The sequence below is a fragment of the Ranitomeya variabilis genome, chromosome 1, assembly GCF_051348905.1.
Source record: "Ranitomeya variabilis isolate aRanVar5 chromosome 1, aRanVar5.hap1, whole genome shotgun sequence".
NCBI lineage: Eukaryota > Metazoa > Chordata > Amphibia > Anura > Dendrobatidae > Ranitomeya > Ranitomeya variabilis.
The window spans coordinates 511,037,517-511,060,684 of record NC_135232.1 but is presented as its reverse complement, the minus strand read 5'-3'; the positions used below and the strand labels follow the sequence as shown (position 1 = coordinate 511,060,684).

The following is a 23,168-nucleotide window of genomic DNA, read 5'->3' as shown; positions in this document are numbered from 1 at the left end:
GTTATTCAACACCTTCAATTCACTCCTCAGTCTCCCAGCACCTCCTCCCTCCCCACTCATCTCAGCTGAAGACTTTGCCTCATTTTTCAAGCAGAAGATTGATAACATCAGAGACAGTTTTGGTCGACAACCCCCAGAGCCCTTCCTCCCAAATGCCCTGCCTTCCACCTCCAAAACCAACTTCTGCACCATTACAGAAGATCGACTCTCCACTCTATTCTCAAGATCGCATTTCACCACCTGTGCACTTGACCCGATCCCTTCCCACTTCATCCCAAACCTCGCCACAGTCTTCATTCCAACCCTAACCCATCTCTTCAACCTATCACTAACAACTGGTGTCTTCCCCTCAAGCTTTAAACATGCCTCAATCACACCTATCCTCAAAAAGCCCTCTCTTGACCCATCCCCTGTATCTAGCTATCGCTCTATATCACTTCTCCCCTATGCCTCAAAACTACTGGAACAACACGTCCATCTTGATCTGTCCTCCCATCTCTCCTACTGCTCCCTCTTCGACCACTTACAATCTGACTTCCGGTCACACCACTCCACTGAAACTGCCCTAACTAAGGTCACCAATGACCTATTAACCGCCAAGAGCAAGCGACACTACTCTGTCCTCCTCCTCCTGGACCTGTCCTCTGCATTTCACACAGTGGACCATTCCCAATTATTACAGACCCTCTCATCTTTTGGCATCACAGACTTGGTCCTATCCTGGATCTCGTCATACCTAACAGACCGGACTCCCACTCACACACCACCTCCTCACCTCACCCCCTATGAGTCGGAGTCCCGCAAGGTTCAGTCCTAGGGCCACTGTTCTTCTCCATTTACACCTTTTGCCTGGGACAGCTCATAGAATCTCACGGCTTTCAGTATCACCTCTGTGCTGATGACACACAGATCTACATCTCTGGACTAGATATCACCAGCCTACTAACCATAATCCTTCAACGTCTGTTCGTTATTTCATCCTTCTTCTCCACTAGATTTCTAAAACTAAAACAGAATTCATCATCTTTTCCCCATCTCACGAGACCCCACCAACAAACCTATCCATTACAGTAAATGGCTGCCCACTCTCCCCAGTCCCACAAGCTCACTGCCTCGGGGTAATCCTTGACACTGATCTCTCCTTCAAACCACATATCCAAGCTCTTTCCAGTTCCTGCCGCCTTCAACTCAAAAATATTTCATGGATCCGTACATTCCTAAACCAAAAATCTGCAAAAACCCTAGTCCATGCTCTCATCATCTTCCCCCTCGACTACTGCAACCTCCTGCTCTGTGGTCTCCCCTCGAACACTCTCGCACGCCTCCAATCTATTCTAAACTTTGCAGCCCGACTAATCCACCTGTCCCCACCCTATTCCCCGGCCTCTCCCCTCTGTCAATCCCTTCACTGGCTACCCATTGCCCAGAGACTCCAGAACAAAACCCTAACCATGACATACCAAGCCATCCACAACCTGTCTCCTCCATACATCTGTGACCTTGTCTCCCGGTACTTACCTGCACGCAACCTCCGATCCTCACAATATCTCCTTCTCTACTCCCCTCTTATCTCCTCTTCCTACAATCGCATACAAGATTTCTCTCATGCATCACCCCTACTCTGGAGCTCTCCACCACAACATATCAGACTCTCGCCTATCATCGAAACCTTCAAAAAGAACCTGAAGACCTTCCTCTTCCGACAAGCCTACAACTTGCAGTATCCACCGATCGACCAAACCGCTGCACGACCAGCTATACCCTCACCTATTGTATCCTCACCCATCCCTTGTATATAGTATGTACCTGTATGTCATTTCCTCCCGTATATGGTATGTACCTGTATGTCATCTCCTCCTGTATATAGTATATACCTGTGTGTCATCTCCTCCTGTAAATGGAGCGCCGCACTAGAACCGTGGTCACAGGTCCGTGGCCCTGTGCGTCCAATAAAAAGGTTGAAGTAAATGGGAAACAAAGTTTATAAAGTTTGTTCGTGACGCCACCTGTGGTATTTGGTGAGGGATGACCGACGCTGCTTAAAGGTGTCAGGTGCCACAGGTGAAGCTGGGTCCCCAGGGCTCCCGGTTTAGTAAAGATGGTGTGGTGCCAGACAGAACTAGAGGACACAAGGTTGCAGTCTCTTTATCTATTTACTGGTGTAAGGCAGCCACAGTCCAGGGTATAGATCACAGGTGTTGGTGTGGTCCGGCAGGTTTGGAAGCGATTCCGGAATCCCCCTAGCCAGGTGGGGTTGGAAGGCTTCCTCTCTGCACTGTGTTGTAGTCCCTTTCTGTCTTAGGCCTCACACAAGGTCCTCACTTTCTCTCTGTCCCTTTTAGTAGGACACTAACCGCATAGCAGGCAGCGCAAGCCTTTTACAGGTGTCTCTATGATGACTCCAGGCTCTATATGCTGCTGTGCCTTTGGGTGTTAATGGTGGGCAGGCAACCTGCAATCTCCTGTACACCGGTTTCTGCTGTGGGGCATAGAGTTACCCCCACAACCTCGGTCTTCCGACTACCGGTATTCTGCGCTTCAGTGTGGCGAAATCTCAGTCGCAGCTTCCCTCTAGCTCTTTAACCTCCTTTGCTTCACTTCCCCTATCAGTCTCCCACACACTGCTCTGTTTCTCTCTCCTCTCTCTCATCTGCACGGCCCCAGCTTTCCTCTCTGAGACTCTCTCTGTCTGCTTCCTCTCTCCTCTGTCCCTATGACAGACTGACCAACTAACTCCTCCTCCAGCAAGAATATATAGGGAAGTTCCCCTGAATCCAGGTCTCAAGCTCCCCTTTCTGGCTTGGAGTCAGAAGAGTGTTGCATGTACTGGTTACCTGTTAAATGGATCCTTCCTCGCTTCCAAGCATGACATCACACTCCCTGTGAGGAAGGCAATACCACTGTAACAACCGGTTATTTGGGGTGTTACATATATAGTATATACCTCTATGTCATCTCCTCCTGTATATAGTATATACCGGTATGTCATGTCCTCTGTATATAGTATGTACCTGTATGTTACCTCCTCCTGTATATAGTATAGAGCTGTAAGTCATCTCCCCTGTATATAGCATGTACCTGTATGTCATCTCCTCCTGTATATAGTACGTACCTGTATGTCATCTTCCCTGTATATAGTATATACCTGTATGTCATCTCCTCCTGTATATGGTATATACCTGATTGTCATCTCCTCACGTATATAGTATGTACTTGTGTGGCATCTCCTCCCTTATATAGTTTATACCCGTGTCATCTCCTCCTGTATATAGTATGTACCTGTATGTCATCTCCCCTGTTTATTGTATATACCTGTATGTCATCTCCTCATGTATATAGTATATACCTGTATGTCATCTCCTCCTGTATATAGTATGTACCTGTATGTCATCTCCCCTGTATATAGTATATACCTGTATGTCATCTCCTCCTGTATATAGTATATACCTGTATGTCATCTCCTCATGTATATAGTATATACCTGTATGTCATCTCCTCTTGTATATAGTATGTACCTGTATGTCATCTCCCCTGTATATAGTATATACCTGTATGTCATCTCCTCCTGTATATAGTATGTACCTGTATGTCATCTCCTCCCTTATATAGTTTATACCCGTGTCATCTCCTCCTGTATATAGTATGTACCTGTATGTCATCTCCCCTGTATATAGCATATACCTGTATGTCATCTAATCCTGTATATAGTATATACCTGTTTGCATCTCCCCTGTATATAGTATGTACCTGTATGTCATCTCTTCCTGTATACAGTATATACCTGTATGTCATCTCCTCCTGTATATAGTATATACCTGTATGTCATCTCCTCCTGTATATAGTATATACATGTATGTCATCTCCCCTGTATATATAATGTACCTGAATGTCATCTCCTGTATATAGCATAAACCTGTGTGTCATCTCCTCCTGTATACAGTATATACCTGTATGTCATCATCTCATCCTGCATATAGCATATACCTGTATGTCATCTCCTCCTGTATATAGTATATACCTGTATGTCATCTCCTCATGTATATAGTATATACCTGTATGTCATCTCCTCCTGTATATAGTATGTACCTGTATGTCATCTCCCCTGTATATAGTATATACCTGTATGTCATCTCCTCCTGTATATAGTATGTACCTGTATGTCATCTCCTCCCTTATATAGTATATACCCGTGTCATCTCCTCCTGTATATAGTATGTACCTGTATGTCATCTCCCCTGTATATAGTATATGCCTGAATGTCATCTAATCCTGTATATAGTATATACCTGTTTGCATCTCCCCTGTATATAGTATGTACCTGTATGTCATCTCCTCCTGTATACAGTATATACCTGTATGTCATCTCCTCCTGTATATAGTATATACCTGTATGTCATCTCCCCTGTATATAGAATGTACCTGTATGTCATCTCCTGTATATAGCATAAACCTGTGTGTCATCTCCTCCTGTATACAGTATATACCTGTTTGTCATCATCTCCTCCTGCATATAGCATATATCTGTATGTCATCTCCCCTGTATATAGTATAAACCTGTGTGTCATCTCCTCCTGTATATAAACACCAAGTAGTAAACTTCACACTAGGCAAATGTATATGAATATGAATAATTTTATTAAATACAAAAGAACATCTTTATAGTAGCAGTGAGGGCATACTCCCAAATACAGGAACATGGAGAGCTATCCAAACAGGAATTACCATCATTATAACAACATCATAATACAGACATAAGTATGACCACACAATAAGGTCACTGTGCCAGTGATCACATGTAATACCGCCAAATAGCAACATACATAGATATACACAGAGAGAAGTAATGGTATAGTTACCGATGGAAAAACACTGCAGGAAGGCCCACCAACATCCGACGCGCGTTTCGCACCGAAATGCATTTTGGTGCGAAACGCGCGTCGGGTGTTGGTGGGCCTTCCTGCAGTGTTTTTCCATCGGTAACTATACCATTACTTCTCTCTGTGTATATCTATGTATGTTGCTATTTGGCGGTATTACATGTGATCACTGGCACAGTGACCTTATTGTGCGGTCATACTTATGTCTGTATTATGATGTTGTTATAATGATGGTAATTCCTGTTTGGATAGCTCTCCATGTTCCTGTATTTGGGAGTATGCCCTCACTGCTACTATAAAGATGTTCTTTTGTATTTAATAAAATTATTCATATTCATATACATTTGCCTAGTGTGAAGTTTACTACTTGGTGTTTTTCTGATTTTTTGCTTCATGGCTTTAATGCATGGATATTATTAGGTGTTGTGTCCTCCTGTATATAGTATAAACCTGTATATCATCTCCCCTGTATATGGTATATACCTGATTGTCATCTCCTCACGTATATAGTATGTACTTGTGTGGCATCTCCTCCCTTATATAGTTTATACCCGTGTCATCTCCTCCTGTATATAGTATGTACCTGTATGTCATCTCCCCTGTTTATTGTATATACCTGTATGTCATCTCCTCATGTATATAGTATATACCTGTATGTCATCTCCTCCTGTATATAGTATGTACCTGTATGTCATCTCCCCTGTATATAGTATATACCTGTATGTCATCTCCTCCTGTATATAGTATATACCTGTATGTCATCTCCTCATGTATATAGTATATACCTGTATGTCATCTCCTCTTGTATATAGTATGTACCTGTATGTCATCTCCCCTGTATATAGTATATACCTGTATGTCATCTCCTCCTGTATATAGTATGTACCTGTATGTCATCTCCTCCCTTATATAGTTTATACCCGTGTCATCTCCTCCTGTATATAGTATGTACCTGTATGTCATCTCCCCTGTATATAGTATATACCTGTATGTCATCTAATCCTGTATATAGTATATACCTGTTTGCATCTCCCCTGTATATAGTATGTACCTGTATGTCATCTCCTCCTGTATACAGTATATACCTGTATGTCATCTCCTCCTGTATATAGTATATACCTGTATGTCATCTCCTCCTGTATATAGTATATACATGTATGTCATCTCCCCTGTATATATAATGTACCTGAATGTCATCTCCTGTATATAGCATAAACCTGTGTGTCATCTCCTCCTGTATACAGTATATACCTGTATGTCATCATCTCATCCTGCATATAGCATATACCTGTATGTCATCTCCTCCTGTATATAGTATATACCTGTATGTCATCTCCTCATGTATATAGTATATACCTGTATGTCATCTCCTCCTGTATATAGTATGTACCTGTATGTCATCTCCCCTGTATATAGTATATACCTGTATGTCATCTCCTCCTGTATATAGTATGTACCTGTATGTCATCTCCTCCCTTATATAGTATATACCCGTGTCATCTCCTCCTGTATATAGTATGTACCTGTATGTCATCTCCCCTGTATATAGTATATGCCTGAATGTCATCTAATCCTGTATATAGTATATACCTGTTTGCATCTCCCCTGTATATAGTATGTACCTGTATGTCATCTCCTCCTGTATACAGTATATACCTGTATGTCATCTCCTCCTGTATATAGTATACACCTGTATGTCATCTCCTCCTGTATATAGTATATACATGTATGTCATCTCCCCTGTATATAGTATGTACCTGTATGTAATCTCCTCCTGTATACAGTATATACCTGTATGTCATCTCCTCCTGTATATAGTATATACCTGTATGTCATCTCCTGCTGTATATAGTATATACATGTATGTCATCTCCCCTGTATATAGAATGTACCTGTATGTCATCTCCTGTATATAGCATAAACCTGTATGTCATCTCCTCCTGTATACAGTATATACCTGTATGTCATCTCCTCCTGTATATAGTATATACCTGTATGTAATCTCCTCCTGTATATAGTATATACATGTATGTCATCTCCCCTGTATATAGAATGTACCTGTATGTCATCTCCTGTATATAGCATAAACCTGTGTGTCATCTCCTCCTGTATACAGTATATACCTGTATGTCATCATCTCCTCCTGCATATAGCATATATCTGTATGTCATCTCCCCTGTATATAGTATAAACCTGTGTGTCATCTCCTCCTGTATATAAACACCAAGTAGTAAACTTCACACTAGGCAAATGTATATGAATATGAATAATTTTATTAAATACAAAAGAACATCTTTATAGTAGCAGTGAGGGCATACTCCCAAATACAGGAACATGGAGAGCTATCCAAACAGGAATTACCATCATTATAACAACATCATAATACAGACATAAGTATGACCACACAATAAGGTCACTGTGCCAGTGATCACATGTAATACCGCCAAATAGCAACATACATAGATATACACAGAGAGAAGTAATGGTATAGTTACCGATGGAAAAACACTGCAGGAAGGCCCACCAACACCCGACGCGCGTTTCGCACCGAAATGCATTTCGGTGCGAAACGCGCGTCGGGTGTTGGTGGGCCTTCCTGCAGTGTTTTTCCATCGGTAACTATACCATTACTTCTCTCTGTGTATATCTATGTATGTTGCTATTTGGCGGTATTACATGTGATCACTGGCACAGTGACCTTATTGTGCGGTCATACTTATGTCTGTATTATGATGTTGTTATAATGATGGTAATTCCTGTTTGGATAGCTCTCCATGTTCCTGTATTTGGGAGTATGCCCTCACTGCTACTATAAAGATGTTCTTTTGTATTTAATAAAATTATTCATATTCATATACATTTGCCTAGTGTGAAGTTTACTACTTGGTGTTTTTCTGATTTTTTGCTTCATGGCTTTAATGCATGGATATTATTAGGTGTTGTGTCCTCCTGTATATAGTATAAACCTGTATATCATCTCCCCTGTATATAGTATATATCTGTGTGTCATCTCCTCCTGTATTAGACATCGTTCACACGTTATTTGGTCAGTATTTTTACCTCAGTATTTGTAAGCTAAAACTTGGCGTGAAACAATCAGAGGAAAAGTTTATTAGAAACAAATCAACATCACCACTTCTGTATTTTACTCCCACTCGTGGTTTTGGCTTATAAATACTGAGGTAAAATACTGACCAAATACTGAACGTGTGAATGTGGCCTTATTCACAGCCTCCACCTGCAGCGCTTCATTCTTCTCTATACAGAGCCTCATACTGTAGCAGCACCTCACATCTCTCATTTTCACCCTGACATCTCTCATTTTCACCCTCACATCTCTATCCGTGAGCCTCATGAGCCTCCCTTTCCATTGACTTCATACCTCACAGGAGCAACTCCATTCTAGACACGACGGAGCAAGATGTGGCTTGTGCCACACACACACACACACACACACACACACACACTCAACTTTATATATTAGATGTTAACATTATCTTTAAATATAGAGCAAACTGTCGTGGTGACTCATGGAAGTCTCACTGTCAACCTCATCAACATGCTTCAGAAGTGCTACTACTTTCAAAGGCAATGCAACCTCCCTGTCACCCCATTAACCCCATTAATGCTGTTGTACAATATTATGAATATTGTACTTTTGTTGTGAAGCAGCATAATTTTGCTTCTAGGGTTTTGTCTGGTATTGCAGCTCATCCTCTTACACTTAAAAAAAAGATAAGTTGCAATACTATACATATCCCATCAACAGAAGTGATGTTAGTTCTGAAAAAAAGGTTTTTTTAGCATTTTTTTTTATTTTGAACCGACTTTTATAACTATGGAAAAAATTAGATATGAAATAATCTTGTCAATATATGAAACCATAAACTGTACATTCTCCCTTCTAAGTGCTGGTAGAGAGAATCCCATGGCTGGCTCCTGAATGTGTATCTGATGTGAGGAACTTGGCATTGGAGTCTGACTGCTGGAGTTTTGGGGTCACAATGTGGGAAATCTTTAATGATGGTATTATACCCCTGAATGTAGAGGAACCTGAAAAGGTAAGGGATGGCTGCCACTTACAGTTCAAATATTGATTTCCAATGGTCATTTTACCGTAATTCCCTGTAATTGTATCTTTTATGTTCATGTACTGTATCCTCAATGTTTTTTGCTCCAGTAATTTTCCTGTCAAAAAACAATTACCCAAATTGAAGTAAACAGAGTCTATTTTTGCCTCTGGTGTACAATGTGCAGCAAACGTGACACTATATTTTGGCTTCCATCATTATAAACGGAAGCCACAAAACAGATGTGAATAGAGCCTTACATATGCCTCAATGCAATTCTAGAAGCCATGAAATGATAGGAAAATATACTTATGTAACAAGCAAGCCATAACTAAGGCACAGTTTAAATAGCAATTACTCGTACATATCAGGAGCATCAATAGGCTTTTGAAGCAAATGTTTTTAAAAGCTGTTATAGTGTCTGCCATTACTACCTCTTGTGGTAGGGCATTCCACATTCTGCTCTAACTGTAAAGAACCCATTCCTGTTTAGCTGCCGGAATCGCCTTTCTTCCACCCGTAGTGAGTGCCCCCTGGTCCTTGGAAGGAACAAGTCATATATCAGTCCTTTGTACTGACCACACATATATTTATACATGCAAATGAGATCTCCTCTGAGGTGTCTTTTTTTCTAAGCTAAACAATGGCAACTTTTACAACCTCTCATCACATGAGATACCTTCCATCCCATGTAACAATCTAGTTGCCCGTCTTTGAACTGATTATAACTTCTGAAAATCATTTTTAAAATGTGAAGCCCAAAACTGGATCCCCTATTCTAGATGTGGCCTCACCAGTGATTTATAAAGGGGTAATAGTTGAGATCACAGGATTTTATCTCCTCTTTATACACTCTGAAATCTTGTTGGCTTTTACAGCTGTTGCTTGACACTGAGGACTGCTGCTCAGCTTACTTGTAAACAGAATACCCAAGTCTTGGGGAAGTTCGGTTTCTGGCACCTGAACTATACCCGAACTTGAACCAGAACCTCATTGAAATCAATGGGGACCTGAATTTCTCAAATATTTCCATTTAATGTATATGCAGTAATAGGATTACTCTGTCCTAGCTGCATTACTCTACAATTATCTACATTAAATCTCATTTGCCAAGTGTTTGCCCATTCAGACAACTTATGCAGATCATTTTGAAAAATTGTATTGTTTCAAACTTTGCAGGGATGTCCTATAATATTCAAGGTCTACAAGGCTTTGCTGTACCCAGCAAATTAAAATTGCCATTGTGTGTTCAAGCCAGAGCCATCACGTGTTATATCTGTTTGCCTGTATGACTCTAGAAACCATTCTGAGTTCCAGCACCCAGCCATTTACCACTACAGAGATTTGAGTAGTTTTATCATTACTGTTTTAAATGTAGATGTAACGGAGGCCAGGGGGGTAGTCATGGCTGACAGAGACTGCTCTGTCACACCATGGCCCTCCGTCACATGAATACATTGTCCCTTCTATGGTGCTCTTGATGGTCCCCTTTCTTGTACATCGGGTCCATCTTGGTCCGATCCGATGGGGCTCCTTTCCTTTAAGCACCACGTAATGAGGGGCAGAGTCCAAATCCAGTTTCAATAAAACAACTTTACTCAGTTCGTCCAGTTCAGTCACAGAAACAGCACAAGGTTCCTTGCAGAACATCAACATTCCATTCCCTGTACTGTCCCTCACTTCTCCAGGAATATCGCAGGGTCGTACTGTCACCTTCTGTATTCCTCCACCACCGTGTGTCTGTCAGCCCATAGGCCCTTTACAACGGGGCTCTTCCCTTTGAACGTTGCGGGACTCAACTGTCCTGTCCGGGTTCCCAGCCCCATCTGCATAACTGTAGGAAGCTCCCCAGCTTCTCTCAGCTGGCCCCTCCTATGTAGCTAAACTCTATTGGTCTAGCTTATTCCTCTCTTCTCTATTGTGCCCCTCCTAGAGGGCTAAATCCTATACTTTCCCTATATCTACTTGACACATTATCACTTGTACATTGCATTACACAGTATGGCAGCATTATAGAACACTGCAAATATACGTAGCATTCCACACTATCCCATATCAGATATAATAACTTTGCAGGGACATGAGCAAGGAGTGTGAGGCATGAACTAGCCTCCGTACTTTTACACAGACAAGGTAAAACCAGGGAAGGCAGATAATGCCCCACGTTTATCACAAAATATGTGCTGTATGCTTTACTTGGCCCTACTAGCAAGACACGATAGACACTTTTCTCCTTACACCAACACTTAGTTAACTTACTCCTCTTAGGCACAGACCCTTTTCTACACATTTTTCAGAACTATCTTGTGAGTGTAATAAATCCGATACACAACATTTACCTAGCTGTTTTCTTACAGAATTTTTGAGAATTTTGTGTTGTAAATTTCCATTATAGTGTTCATTCCCTGTTTTTTGTATAATGCTCCACTGTAAATGCTTAAAGAGATTGTCTGGCATTCAGGTACAAGCCTGCAGTCACTCTTTGTGACTGCAGACTTGTGAATCTGCACAGTATGCACACTGTGCGCTGTCAGGATTCTCTGATGATGGAGTGGCGGGTTGCATGATCGCAAGTATGTGATTGCATACATGCAGTTACATGACCAAATAAAATATACTGAACGAGGCACAGGTAGTCTGAATGTGGCCGAAGTATGCAAATCGTATGTTTGCAGTCACATGATTTTCTGCTACAGGCAGTGGGGATGCTGTGAACAATTACAAGTCTGCAGTCACATAGAGTGACTACAGGCTTGAAATCTAAGGCCAGACAACCCCTTTAACAGATAGGGAAACTTTGTATATGGCAGAAATGTTGCAGAAATGTCTGCAATTGGAAATCCGTTCCAATTACAAGAATGTGGCTGCTCCCTGCAAACGCCATTCAAATGCAACAAATCTGCCAATTGTGAATTCCCTCCCGCTCACACTACCTGCACCACAGCTTCACGCTTATCATCTAATGGTCAAATGGTTTACCCAGTCCGGGTTACTACCTGAATATCATTACAGTTCTGATGTCTTTACTGATGTGATGAACCTGAATGTATTCACTAACTTTTAACCTATATCACTTAATTATTTAGAAATTGCAGTTTTATAAAGACGAAATGCAACTTCCAGCTCCACACTGGATTGAACTGGCAAGCTTAGAGCAGCAGTGCATGTCTTATAATCCAGCTTTGAGACTACCCTTTCGTTCGATCATTCGTGAGCTCAATAATCTCATTGCATCTGGTAAGGAGGAAGGAGCTGAAAAAAAACCCTTCAAGTATTTCTGGCTGAAGATCTATAATTTATGACCGCTCTGTTGCTATTTGTTGCAGATTATGAACTATTAGTGGATTCTAAAGGGCAGCAAATAAAAGATGGATTCAGAGGCGGTGACCATGTCTGGGAATACCAGGACCCAAGTGTTTATGAAGAGAGACATCTTAAATATATATCCATTATCGGCAAGGTACGGAGCAATCAGTGTTCTTTCTAATATTGCTAGGTACTCAGCCACCTGTTACACATTAGAAGGGTTGTATTTACTCTGTTCCCTAGGGAGAGCAATGACCTTTTGTAAGAATAATTACTAGAATATGATATATGGCAAATGACACTCCGAGCTCTGATGTAATAATATAATGTTCACATACAATGGTCACTGTTGCTTCAGTATACTTTCCATAAATCAATGGGATAAGTGAATGTATGAAACTTATCTTATGGGTGAAATCATCGTCATACGTCACTCTGTCCCACACCTCCTGAACTTATTATTTATGCTAAATAAAAAACCTTGAAGAGGACCTGTCAGTAGGTGAAAAGTGGCCAGTTTTTGCTTTTAGTTTCTTCCTGCTGCTCCCTTCAGTATTGCTTGTTTTTTAAAATCTGAAATATGGTTCCAGAAATATGAGCCTTTTAATTTAGTGATAATTTTGATGGTCTTTACCTAAGGGGCAATCCTCACAGGGTAAAAATGTAGACCAGCCTAAAGACCCAAGAGAATCATGTGAGCAACACCCCCTTGGCTATAAACATAAAAACTAGTACTAAATAGAGGCTCATATCTCTGGAACCGACTGGAAGGTTTTTTTTTTTTTTAAATAAAACATAAAATACCTGAAACCTCAGGAGAGCAGCAAGAATAATATAATAGCAGAAACTGTTCATTTTTTAACTGGTAACAGATCGTCTTTAAATCCATCTTGGTCACAGTCTGGGCTGGTATTGCTAGCATCTTGACAGCAGCATGAAGTAAGGACAGATACCCTGATTCCAAGAAGGTTTCACTTAGTTTACACAGTTTTCTCTACTGCATATGTAGCAGATCTCAGTTGTTGACCGTTGTATAACCTGCCCACATTGCAGCCTTCTATGTTAGGGCTCATACCCGTTTGCGAGAAATTCGGACGAATGCAATCCTATAACAAATCGGATTGCACTCTGACCAATGTTATTCTATGGGTTACATCTCATCTGCGACTTTTTGCTCAGCTGAAATCGGACTGAGAAAGAAATCGCAGCATGCTGCGATTTGCTGTGTATCTCGGACAAGACTCGCCAATGCAAGGTAATGGATGCCAGAAAAGAAACGCACAGCACTCGAACCATGCGACTGCTGTTAGTTTTTTATGCACCGGTGTCCTTTGAAAACCCGTTAATTCATGTGCGGGGTACAGTAATATCACACTGACAGGGTTATAATAGAATAGATATATACACATAGAGTATATATATATATATATATATATATATATATATATATATATATTATATACAGCGCCCCAGAGTCCTGGTCGTTGCAGTACTGATGCTCCGCCGCTAAGGGGGGCTATGGTACGTCTGATGGCACTGAAGGCGTTCACCTGACCAGGTATCACAGACACCAATACACTTCACAGTCTGGCCTCCAGGGGGAGCTAAGGGCGCTATGTATTAGGTCAATCCTCACAGTCTGGTAAAACTGGGGGTTGGATAGGAAGTTAGACAGAAAGCTGACTGGGTTGGAACCTGGCAACATCCTGTGGCAGAGGGTGTTGCAGGGGAAGATTCAGGGGGGTCCCTGTCAGGGGTGGGATCCTGACAGAGGCCTAGCGAACAGAGAGAACGTTACGGGACCGCGCCTGCACCTGATCGCGGCGGTACCCTAAGAAAGGACAAGAAGCGAGGTTTATTGTGCTGAGTGAGAAACGAGATCAACGCAACAAGGAGAAACACCAGTAGGAGTCGTGCTGTAAGACAAGGCAACATCCTACTGAGGCGCGCAGCCGGTGGCCGGAACGCCGAGGAAGTATAGAGCTCCAGGCCTAACTTCAAACCTACGGCAGGACAGTCAGTTATAGGCGGCCTGTCTCACCCAAATCACCTAAGAAGACATAGGGGGCAACAACAGGAGAGGGGCGACACTAGGGTCCAGGAAGAGCTCCGAGCCTACCCGTCATACGGGTGCGTCCTAGCCATATCATCTGGGGGACGAAGAAGAACATCATAATCGAGTTGTGAGGGAACTTCAGAAACAGACACAACAGTTGTGGGGACTATCCCGTAAGCACAGCAGGGGAGGAACACAACACACAAGCGCTAGAAGGTAGGCACAGATTTCCACCTGCAAAGGGAACTCTGGAGGTGCCATTGGACCGGCCGGACTTGCGCAGCCCTGTTAACCGTATTCCGGACTGAGGATCCTGAAGCCTTCAGTAAAGAGGTAAAGAGACTGCAACCTGGTGTCCTCGTTATTTACTGCACTGCACCACTACAGCCTCATCACTATCATCCGTTATACCTATTACACTGTGCGCCCCACAACAGGGTCATGGGACCGGGCCTAGCCACCGTGACAACCCCGGAGCAGAGACTCAGAGGCCCGGCACCGGGTACCCCTCGGCCCTGCGGCAGTGAGGGCGCTACAACTTGGCGTCACGAACAGGATCTACTTAAGCCTGAAGAATCAGGTCATGTGTGCCTTGGGACTGTGATTTGTTGTGCTTGGACTGTACTTTATTGCAAAGACTGTGTGCTGCGCTATTTACCGCCAAAATCCGCCGCCATTACAGCGCTGAGGAGAGCGCAGGAGAAGAAGAGGGGCGTGGAGTGGGCGTAGGCAAGCTGAAGAGCGCGAAGAACAATGGCCGCCCAGTCTAAATATTTCTGCACCGTGAGGACGTGTCCGTCCGCAGCAGAGATCCGCCTCCTAATCCTCAATGGAGGGCGGAGACCGAGAAAACGACACCGCCCACGAAGGAGAGAGCGGGAAAAGGACCAGGAAGTGACCCACGTGGAGGACGCTATGGCCAGCAGCTCCGAACCCGACAGTGGGGTTGAAGTGGAAGTCTCCCCCAACTACCCGGATGAGCACAGCAGCCCGTTCTCCATGGACAGCACTGAACTTCTGCGGGTCGAGATGGAGAACCTGATCGACCAACTCCTCCAACTGAATGTGAAGGCCCAGGCTCCGCACCAGGCAGTGCTGGAAGAAGGTCCTCAGGCGCCGGATCCTGCACCGCTACTGGAGCAGCCGCTGAGATCCTTGCTGACCCCGCCGGAGGAACCCGCCGAGGAGGAGGAACCTGCATCGGCTGGTGAGTCCGCCGACCCCGTCCCGCTGGCCGAGGGTTTGCTGGTGGGTCCCGTAGCAGCACCACCTCTCCCGGGAACCCATAGACTCCAGCGCCTGCTACCATGGGAGGAAGCCACGGTCATGGAACACCGTATGCGAGCCCCAATCACCCCTACTCCCCTGCTGTGTGAGGTCCACGCGGAGCGCACAGTGTGCCGCTGGGTGAACCCCGGATCCAATCTTATGGGGTTCCCCGGGGTGAAGACCCAGGAAGGGGAGATGGTACAGGCCCTAAGCTGGGAGGAATACCGGGTCCAGCTAGAGCAGCAGTGGAAAGAGGAGGAGAAGACATATCAGGCCGGGCTGGAGGCTCACCATCAAAAAGACCTGGCGGTTAAGGACCGGGCCCGCAAGGATCCTACTGCTCAGCAGGCCCCGCGCAGACAGGGCACCGTCATTGACTTTAAGCTCCGTGGAGGCTGGGGTTTTATAAAGGAACCGGGTCTATATGCCGAAGTTTTTGTTAACCGGCGAGATGTAGAGTCACATCTTAGAGAGGGCCACCCAGGCCGGGATCTTTATCCGGGGGATGATGTCGTTTACACCCGGCACCTTGGGGAGAAGGGGTGGTTTGCCCTGAACGTCCACAAGAGGCACAGTTCCATGACCCCCTTGCCCAGGGTGCCCGAAAAGTTGTCTCCCGTGGCCAGGGTGCCCCCTTGTGACCGGCCCACGGTTACCACTGAGACCACCGTGGTCACCCCAACAGGCACCATTGTGAAGACCACGACTTGCCGTGTCATGACCTCCACCACTGTCGTGGCCACGCAGGCACCTCCTCAAGTGACCAGCGTGTCTGCTGCCCGCACCGCTGCAGAACTGAAGACTGTGGGTACACAGACCCCCAGATGGGACGACAGACCCCCTTATGCAGTACCGGGCGGCTCGCAATACCCAAAGGGGTTGCCCCTGCCGCTGCTGCCTCCTGGGTGGTTTTGAGTAGATGTTCCCGTATAACGCTTTAACATGTAAATAGTTAACTGTTTCTCTGCTGTTTTGCTAAAACCCGTTGAGGGTTAACTCTTAAGGGGATCCTTCTGTTGACCCAGGATTCCTATTGTTTTGGTTTTTTTTGTTTGATTTTTCCAAGTTTTTGCACAAAGTTTCCAGAACTGCTGAAATCATGAACAGTGCATGATCCGAACTTCTTGTATATAGTTTGCACCTTATTAAAGGTGCTCCCTACTGGTTTTACTTAAAGAAGGACTCTTTGTGAAGATACCACACTGGAACCTTTGTTGAGTACGGACTGGTAGCCTGAGAAGGCGTGCTACCTCATAGAGACTTAGTCCTCCCTTAAAGGGGACGTTCACTTGTCGCACGTAAATGGTGATATTGCTTTAAGACAGGTAGCAATAATGTTTTGATGACAGAAAGTGATGATAATGTTTATATGAGAAAGTTATATGTATTTAACTAGTTAATTGTGAAGAAATGCTGATGATGTTCCGGAAAGAAAGTGAAAGCGAGAAGAAGGATGTAGTGGGCCCGTAGGGGTAGACGTGGTGTCCAGCATGCATGTTAGTGAGAAAAATAATGAGAAGGTTTGATGTTGTGTAAAGAAAATGGTTAATTACGTTGATAGATAATTAGGATAGAAGGTAAACCCTGAGTCCTCATAGGAGCCATACAGAGATGGCTCAGTGCTCTTAAAATTGAAAGTGTGTTATGTTCTATACTGTGTATAGTAGTTGAAAAGACAGAAGGCTCGGGCTGAAAGGAGCGGTCCTGTAAGAAAGGAGAGGCAGTAGGTCTGGCGCCGTTAGGACAGGCGGTCCTGCAGATTTAAAGAAGGAGAATGAAAAAGTTAAATTACCTTATAATGTGATTATAGGAAGGTCTTTAGTGGATTTAGAGTGTATGTCCTTAAAGGCAATGTTAAATTAATGTTCAACAAATTTTGCACTTAGTAGAATACCCGGTTGGGTAAGAAAAGTTATTTGTAGCATGTTGCTATGATTTTTAACCACGTTTGTAATGTTCAAGTGTCCTTACCTCCCATAAAGGGAAGCCTGTTAAATATGCTTATTGTTATTACACTCAACAAAACTGTATGTCTTTTTGCTAACTTGTATTGTTGTTTTCTTCCCAGTCCCAGAGTACTGTGTTTAACCAGGGGGGAGTGCAGCGCCCCAGAGTCCTGGTCGTTGCAGTACTGTGGCTCTGCCACTAAGGGGAGCTATGGTGCGTCTGATGGCACTGAAGGAGTTCATCTGATCAGGTATCACAGACACCAATACATTTCACAGTCGGGCCTCCGGGGGGAGCTAAGGGTTCTATTCATTAGGCCACTCCCCACCATAGTGGGTAAACTGGGGGTCAGGCAGGAAGTTAGATCAGAAAGCTGACTGGGTTGGAACCAGGCAACACCTTGTGGCAGAGGGTGTTGTGGGGGGAAGATACAGTAGGGTCTCTGTCAGGGGTGGGATCCTGACAGAGGCTTGGCAACTTTAACGAACGTAACGGGACCGTGCCTGCTCCGGGTAGTGGCGGTGCCCAAGGAAGGACTAGAAGAGAGATAGATTGTGCTGAGTGAGAAACGAGATCACGCAAAAGGAGAAATACCAGTAGGGGTCGTGCTGTAAGACCGAGGCAACATCCTACTGAGGCGCACTACCGGTGGCCGGAACGCCGAGGGAGTATAACAACATTCAGCTTCAAGCAATACTCTAAACAGTGGCAGGACAGTCAGTCTGAGGCGGGCTGTCTAACCTAAATCACCTATGCAGTCTTGGGGGGCAACTTGTGGAGAGGGGCGACTCTAGGGTCCCGGAAGAGCTCCGAGCCTACCCGTCAAACGGGTGCCGTCCCAACCAGAACACCAGGGAGGGACGGAGAATTAGCAGAACATCATCTAATTGAGTTGTGAGGGAACTTAAGAAACAGACACAACAGTTGTGGGGACTTTCCGTAAGCACAGCAGGGAAGGACCGCAACACATAGCGCTAGAAGGAAGGCACCGATTTCCACCTGTGAAGGGAACTCTGGAGGTGCCATTGGACCGGCCGGACTTGCGCAGCCTGGTGAACCATATTCTGGACTGAGGACCCAGAGATCTTCAGTAAAGAGGTAAAGAGACTGCAACCTGGTGTCCTTGTTATTTACTGCACTGCACCACTACAGCCTCATCACTATCATCCGTTATACCTATTACACTGTGCGCCCCACGACAGGGTCACGGGACCGGGCCTAGCCACCGTGACAACCCCGGAGCAGAGACTCAGAGGCCCGGCACCGGGTACCCCTCGGCCCTGCGGCAGTGGGGGCGCTACAACTACATATAGAATAGGTAGATATATAGATGTCAATGACAAATACAATTAGTACAGTGTGTGTGCAAATTGTTGGATATGTATTTAAATAATAAAAGATTATTTCATGGAAAAAAATTGCAGTTTTCAAAACCAGCAGAGGGAAAGCCAGCGACTAGGCGCAGATGTTTATAGCCTGGAAAGGGAGTAATACGATATGTTTTTCTCGCACCCAAAGGCTTGCATTTGCGAGTCTTGGACGAGATATGCGTAAAATCGCAGCATGCCTGAGGAAAAAATACGGTGATGGGAGCTGCCCAGTAGATTAACACTGGTCCGAGTGCTATGCGATTTTTTTCTCACATAGCACTCGTCCGTATTCTACGGTAGTGTGACCCGGCCTTATCTACATACTTTTCTGAAGAAATCCACTATACAACATTATTGCTATTACCATTATACTAGGCCAAAAAATACTACCACACTATAACTACAATCATTAACACTCAAACACACCCAAAGAAAACAACGATCCGTAGGCCAAAATATGTTGAAAAAGTATATCAAATTTTATTTCACAAATACAATAAAACAGGTGTACCAGTGGGGTGACGTGGACGGTACTGGCGGTTCCCTGATCATTTTTCTGGTGGCTGATGGTTAAACACTAGGTAAGATTATGATATGAATATCCTTCATTGCGCGATACTTTGAATACTATGGCAGGTCCTTGGGCTTGACCAGTTTTATATATTTGCGCTAATGACTTCAATGTATATTATCCTAAACCACCGCTATATTATTCTGGGGGTATAAAATCTTGCTATTACAGGAGTTTACTGTTTAGGCTCTCTGTTTGAGTATTTGAGTACTTATCATCGCCAGACCCTCCATGTCCTGTCCTGCTGTTTAAATTTATCTACATGTCCTGTGGGAGTACCCACTGGTACACCTGTTTTATTGTATTTGTGAAATAAAATTTCATATACTTTTTCAACATATTTTGGCCTACGGATCGTTGTTTTCTTAGGGTGTGTTTGATGTATATTTGTAACGATTGGCCTATTACTGTAGTCCGCCAGATGTAGCATAAGTATGTGTATCCCTATTGATATTGGTACTACTGGGATATTGGTTACCTAATAATGCTACTAATGTGCGTTTTGAGATATGTGCTAATCATTAACAGTACATAGTGACTACATAATACTTCTAGGAAGAATACATGCTAGACCAGGGGTGTCCAAGGGCTACACTACCATACTGAACCCATCCCAAGGGCCGCAAAACTTTTCAAAGGGGTACATGAATACATCACCAGAACCACTGTTAGTACAATTAGTACTAGTATGAGTATTTAAGGAGGATTTGGAAGATGCAGAAGCATTGCAGAGCATTAGATCAGCGATCGTTTAGTATTCAGTTGATGTCCCATCCTGGGACAATGTAAATAAATAAAAAAAAAAAGTGTAATACATATTGTAAAAACATTTAAAAAAAAAAATAAATCACAAAATAAAGAACAGAAATAAAGAAAAAATATTATTACAAATACACTTATTTATGTAAAAACAAAAATAAACAAAAAAAGGACACATATATTTGGGATTGCGCATCTGGAAGGACCTGCCCTATTAATCTCTTCCACTAGTTAACCCCTTCGGTGAACACCGTTAAAAAAATAGATAAAAATACAAAGCCAAGAACTATGCTTTACCATCATACCGCTGAAGAAAAAGTGGAATAAAATGTCATGAAAAAGACCAATTTAAATAAATCATATATCTGAAAACATCATCTTGTCCCGCAAAAAACTCCATCAGCAGAAAAATAAATAAGTTATATCTCTCAGAATAAAGCAATGTAAAAATAATTATTTGTTTCTATAAAATAGTTTTTATTGCATAAAAGCGCCAAAACATTAAAAAAAATACAGTACAGACCAAAAGTATGGACACACCTTCTCATTTAAAGATTTTTCTGTATTTTCATGACTATGAAAATTGTACATTCACACTGAAGGTATCAAAACTATGAATTAACACATGAGGAATTATATACTTAACAAAAAAGTGTGAAACAACTGAAATTATGTCTTATATTCTAGGTTCTTCAAAGTAGCCACCTTTTGCTTTGATGACTGCTTTGCACACTCTTGGCATTCTCTTGATGAGCTTCAAGAGGTAGTAACCGGGAATGGTCTTCCAACAATCTTGAAGGAGTTCCCAGAGATGCTTAGCACTTGTTGGCCCTTTTGCCTTCACACTGCGGTCCAGCTCACCCCAAACCATCTTGACTGGGTTCAGGTCTGGTGACTGTGGAGGCCAGGTCATCTGCTGTAGCACCCCATCACTCTCCTTCTTGGTTAAATAGCCCTTACACAGCCTGGAGGTGTGTTTGGGGTCATTGTCCTGTTGAAAAATAAATGATGGTCCAACTAAACGCAAACCGGATGGAATAGCATGCCGCTGCAAGATGCTATGGTAGACATGTTGGTTCAGTATGCCTTCAATTTTGAATAAATCCACAACAGTGTGACCAGCAAAGCACCCCCACACCATCACACCTCCTCCTGCATGCTTCACGGTGGGAACCAGGCATGTAGAGTCCATTTGTTCACCTTTTCTGCGTCGCACAAAAACATGGTGGTTGGAACCAAAGATCTCAAATTTGGACTCATCAGACCAAAGCACAGATTTCCACTGGTCTAATGTCCATTCTTTGTGTTCTTTAGCCCAAACAAGTCTCTTCTGCTTGTTGCCTGTCCTTAGCAGTGGTTTCCTAGCAGCTATTTTACCATGAAGGCCTGCTGCACAAAGTCTCCTCTTAACAGTTGTTGTAGTGATGTGTCTGCTGCTAGAACTTTGTGTGGCATTGACCTGGTCTCTAATCTGAGCTGCTGTTAATTTGCGATTTCTGAGGCTGGTGACTCATACAAACTTATCCTCAGAAGCAGAGGTGAATCCTGGTCTTCCTTTCCTGGGGTGGTCCTCATGTGAGCCAGTTTCTTTGTAGCGCTTGATGGTTTTTGCTACTGCAATTAAGGACACTTTCAAAGTTTTCCCAATTTTTCGGACTGACTGACCTTCATTTCTTAAAGTAATGATGGCCACTTGTTTTTCTTTACTTAGGCTGGTTTCACACTTGCGTTTTGATCTGCAGCGTTTTTAAAAAGAATGCAGGGGGTGAAAAAACGCATGTAAACACATGCAAACGCTGCGTTTTTTAGACGCATGCGTTTTTACATGCGTTTTAAAAAACGCAGCGTTTGACCGCGTTTACATGCGCTTTTTGCATGCGTTTGCGTTTTTTTGCGCAAGAAGAGAAATTTCACAATAACAAAAACAAGATAACAAGACACCACCAATGGGACTACAGTGGGTGTTTATGATGGGCTCTCTATATTTAGACCCTACGGCTACTTAAATTATTAACAGCTTGCTACTGTATCCTGTGTCATGATGGATCTTCGCATGGAGAGCTTTTATTTCAACCTGGATTTCAGCTTCAAGATGTTTCTGGCCTGTGCTTTTGCTTGGGAGCAAGACCGAAACCGTGAAAGATAGAGAAGGAGACAACGTAGGCGTTTTTGGAGGCACCCCATTATTGAATTGCGTGAGAGCCGTGGAGCCTACCACACGCTCTATGCCGAGCTGAATGCCAACCCAGAGAAATTCCAGGAGTACACAAGAATGTCGCAAGAATCGTTCCGGGAGGAGCCATATGGCGACAGGACACCCAGCTCCGTAGAGCGATTCCACCCGAGGAACGTCTGCTGGTGACATTAAGGTACGTTCAAAATCTAAACCAATGACAGTCCAAATTTTTTATTCTGCCTTTTTTTGGGGGGGTATTTTCCTCTTTTTTTTTTTTTTTTTTTTTTAATTTTTAACCACACCATAAAAAGAGTAGATTGTAATGTTGTTTTTTGTTTGTGTTTTTCTTCTAGATTTCTTGCCACAGGGGAGAGTTTATCTTCCTTCCACATCCAATACCGGCTTGGAATATCCACCCTGTCCGGAATAGTTGTGGACATCTGTCGGGCATTATGGAATGTACTCCGTGAGGAGTTTATACCACTACCCACCATGGACATGTGGCGTGAAATTGCTGACAAATTCTGGAATGTGTGTGATTTCCCCAACTGTTTAGGAGCGGTGGATGGAAAGCACATCCGCATTATCAAACCTGCCAGAACCGGATCGGAGTTTTTCAACTACAAAAAATATTTTCTGTAGTGCTCATGGCAATACCTGATGCGGACTGTCGCTTCATCGCCGTGGACATTGGAGCTTTTGGCCGTGGCAACGATTCCCAGACTTTCAAGAGCTCGGATATGGGCCGGCGTGTGTATGGTAAAAAT

The 23,168-nt window shown here is 43.5% G+C and overlaps 2 protein-coding genes across 2 annotated transcripts in view; one reads left to right on the top strand and one right to left on the bottom strand.

The window, feature by feature from the left end:
- Positions 1–23,168, top strand: part of JAK3 (Janus kinase 3) — a 712,213-nt gene that overhangs the window by 421,995 nt on the left and 267,050 nt on the right. Inside the window, exons 16-18 of the mRNA XM_077253311.1 lie at positions 8,787–8,938; positions 12,034–12,184; positions 12,274–12,407. Coding sequence (XP_077109426.1) covers positions 8,787–8,938; positions 12,034–12,184; positions 12,274–12,407 — 437 coding nt within the window. The remainder of the gene's footprint in view (positions 1–8,786; positions 8,939–12,033; positions 12,185–12,273; positions 12,408–23,168) is intronic.
- Positions 20,512–23,168, bottom strand: part of LOC143793769 (uncharacterized) — a 24,965-nt gene continuing 22,308 nt past the window's right edge. The window contains exon 5 of the mRNA XM_077280766.1: positions 20,512–20,532. Within this exon, the coding sequence (XP_077136881.1) occupies positions 20,512–20,532 (21 nt within the window). The remainder of the gene's footprint in view (positions 20,533–23,168) is intronic.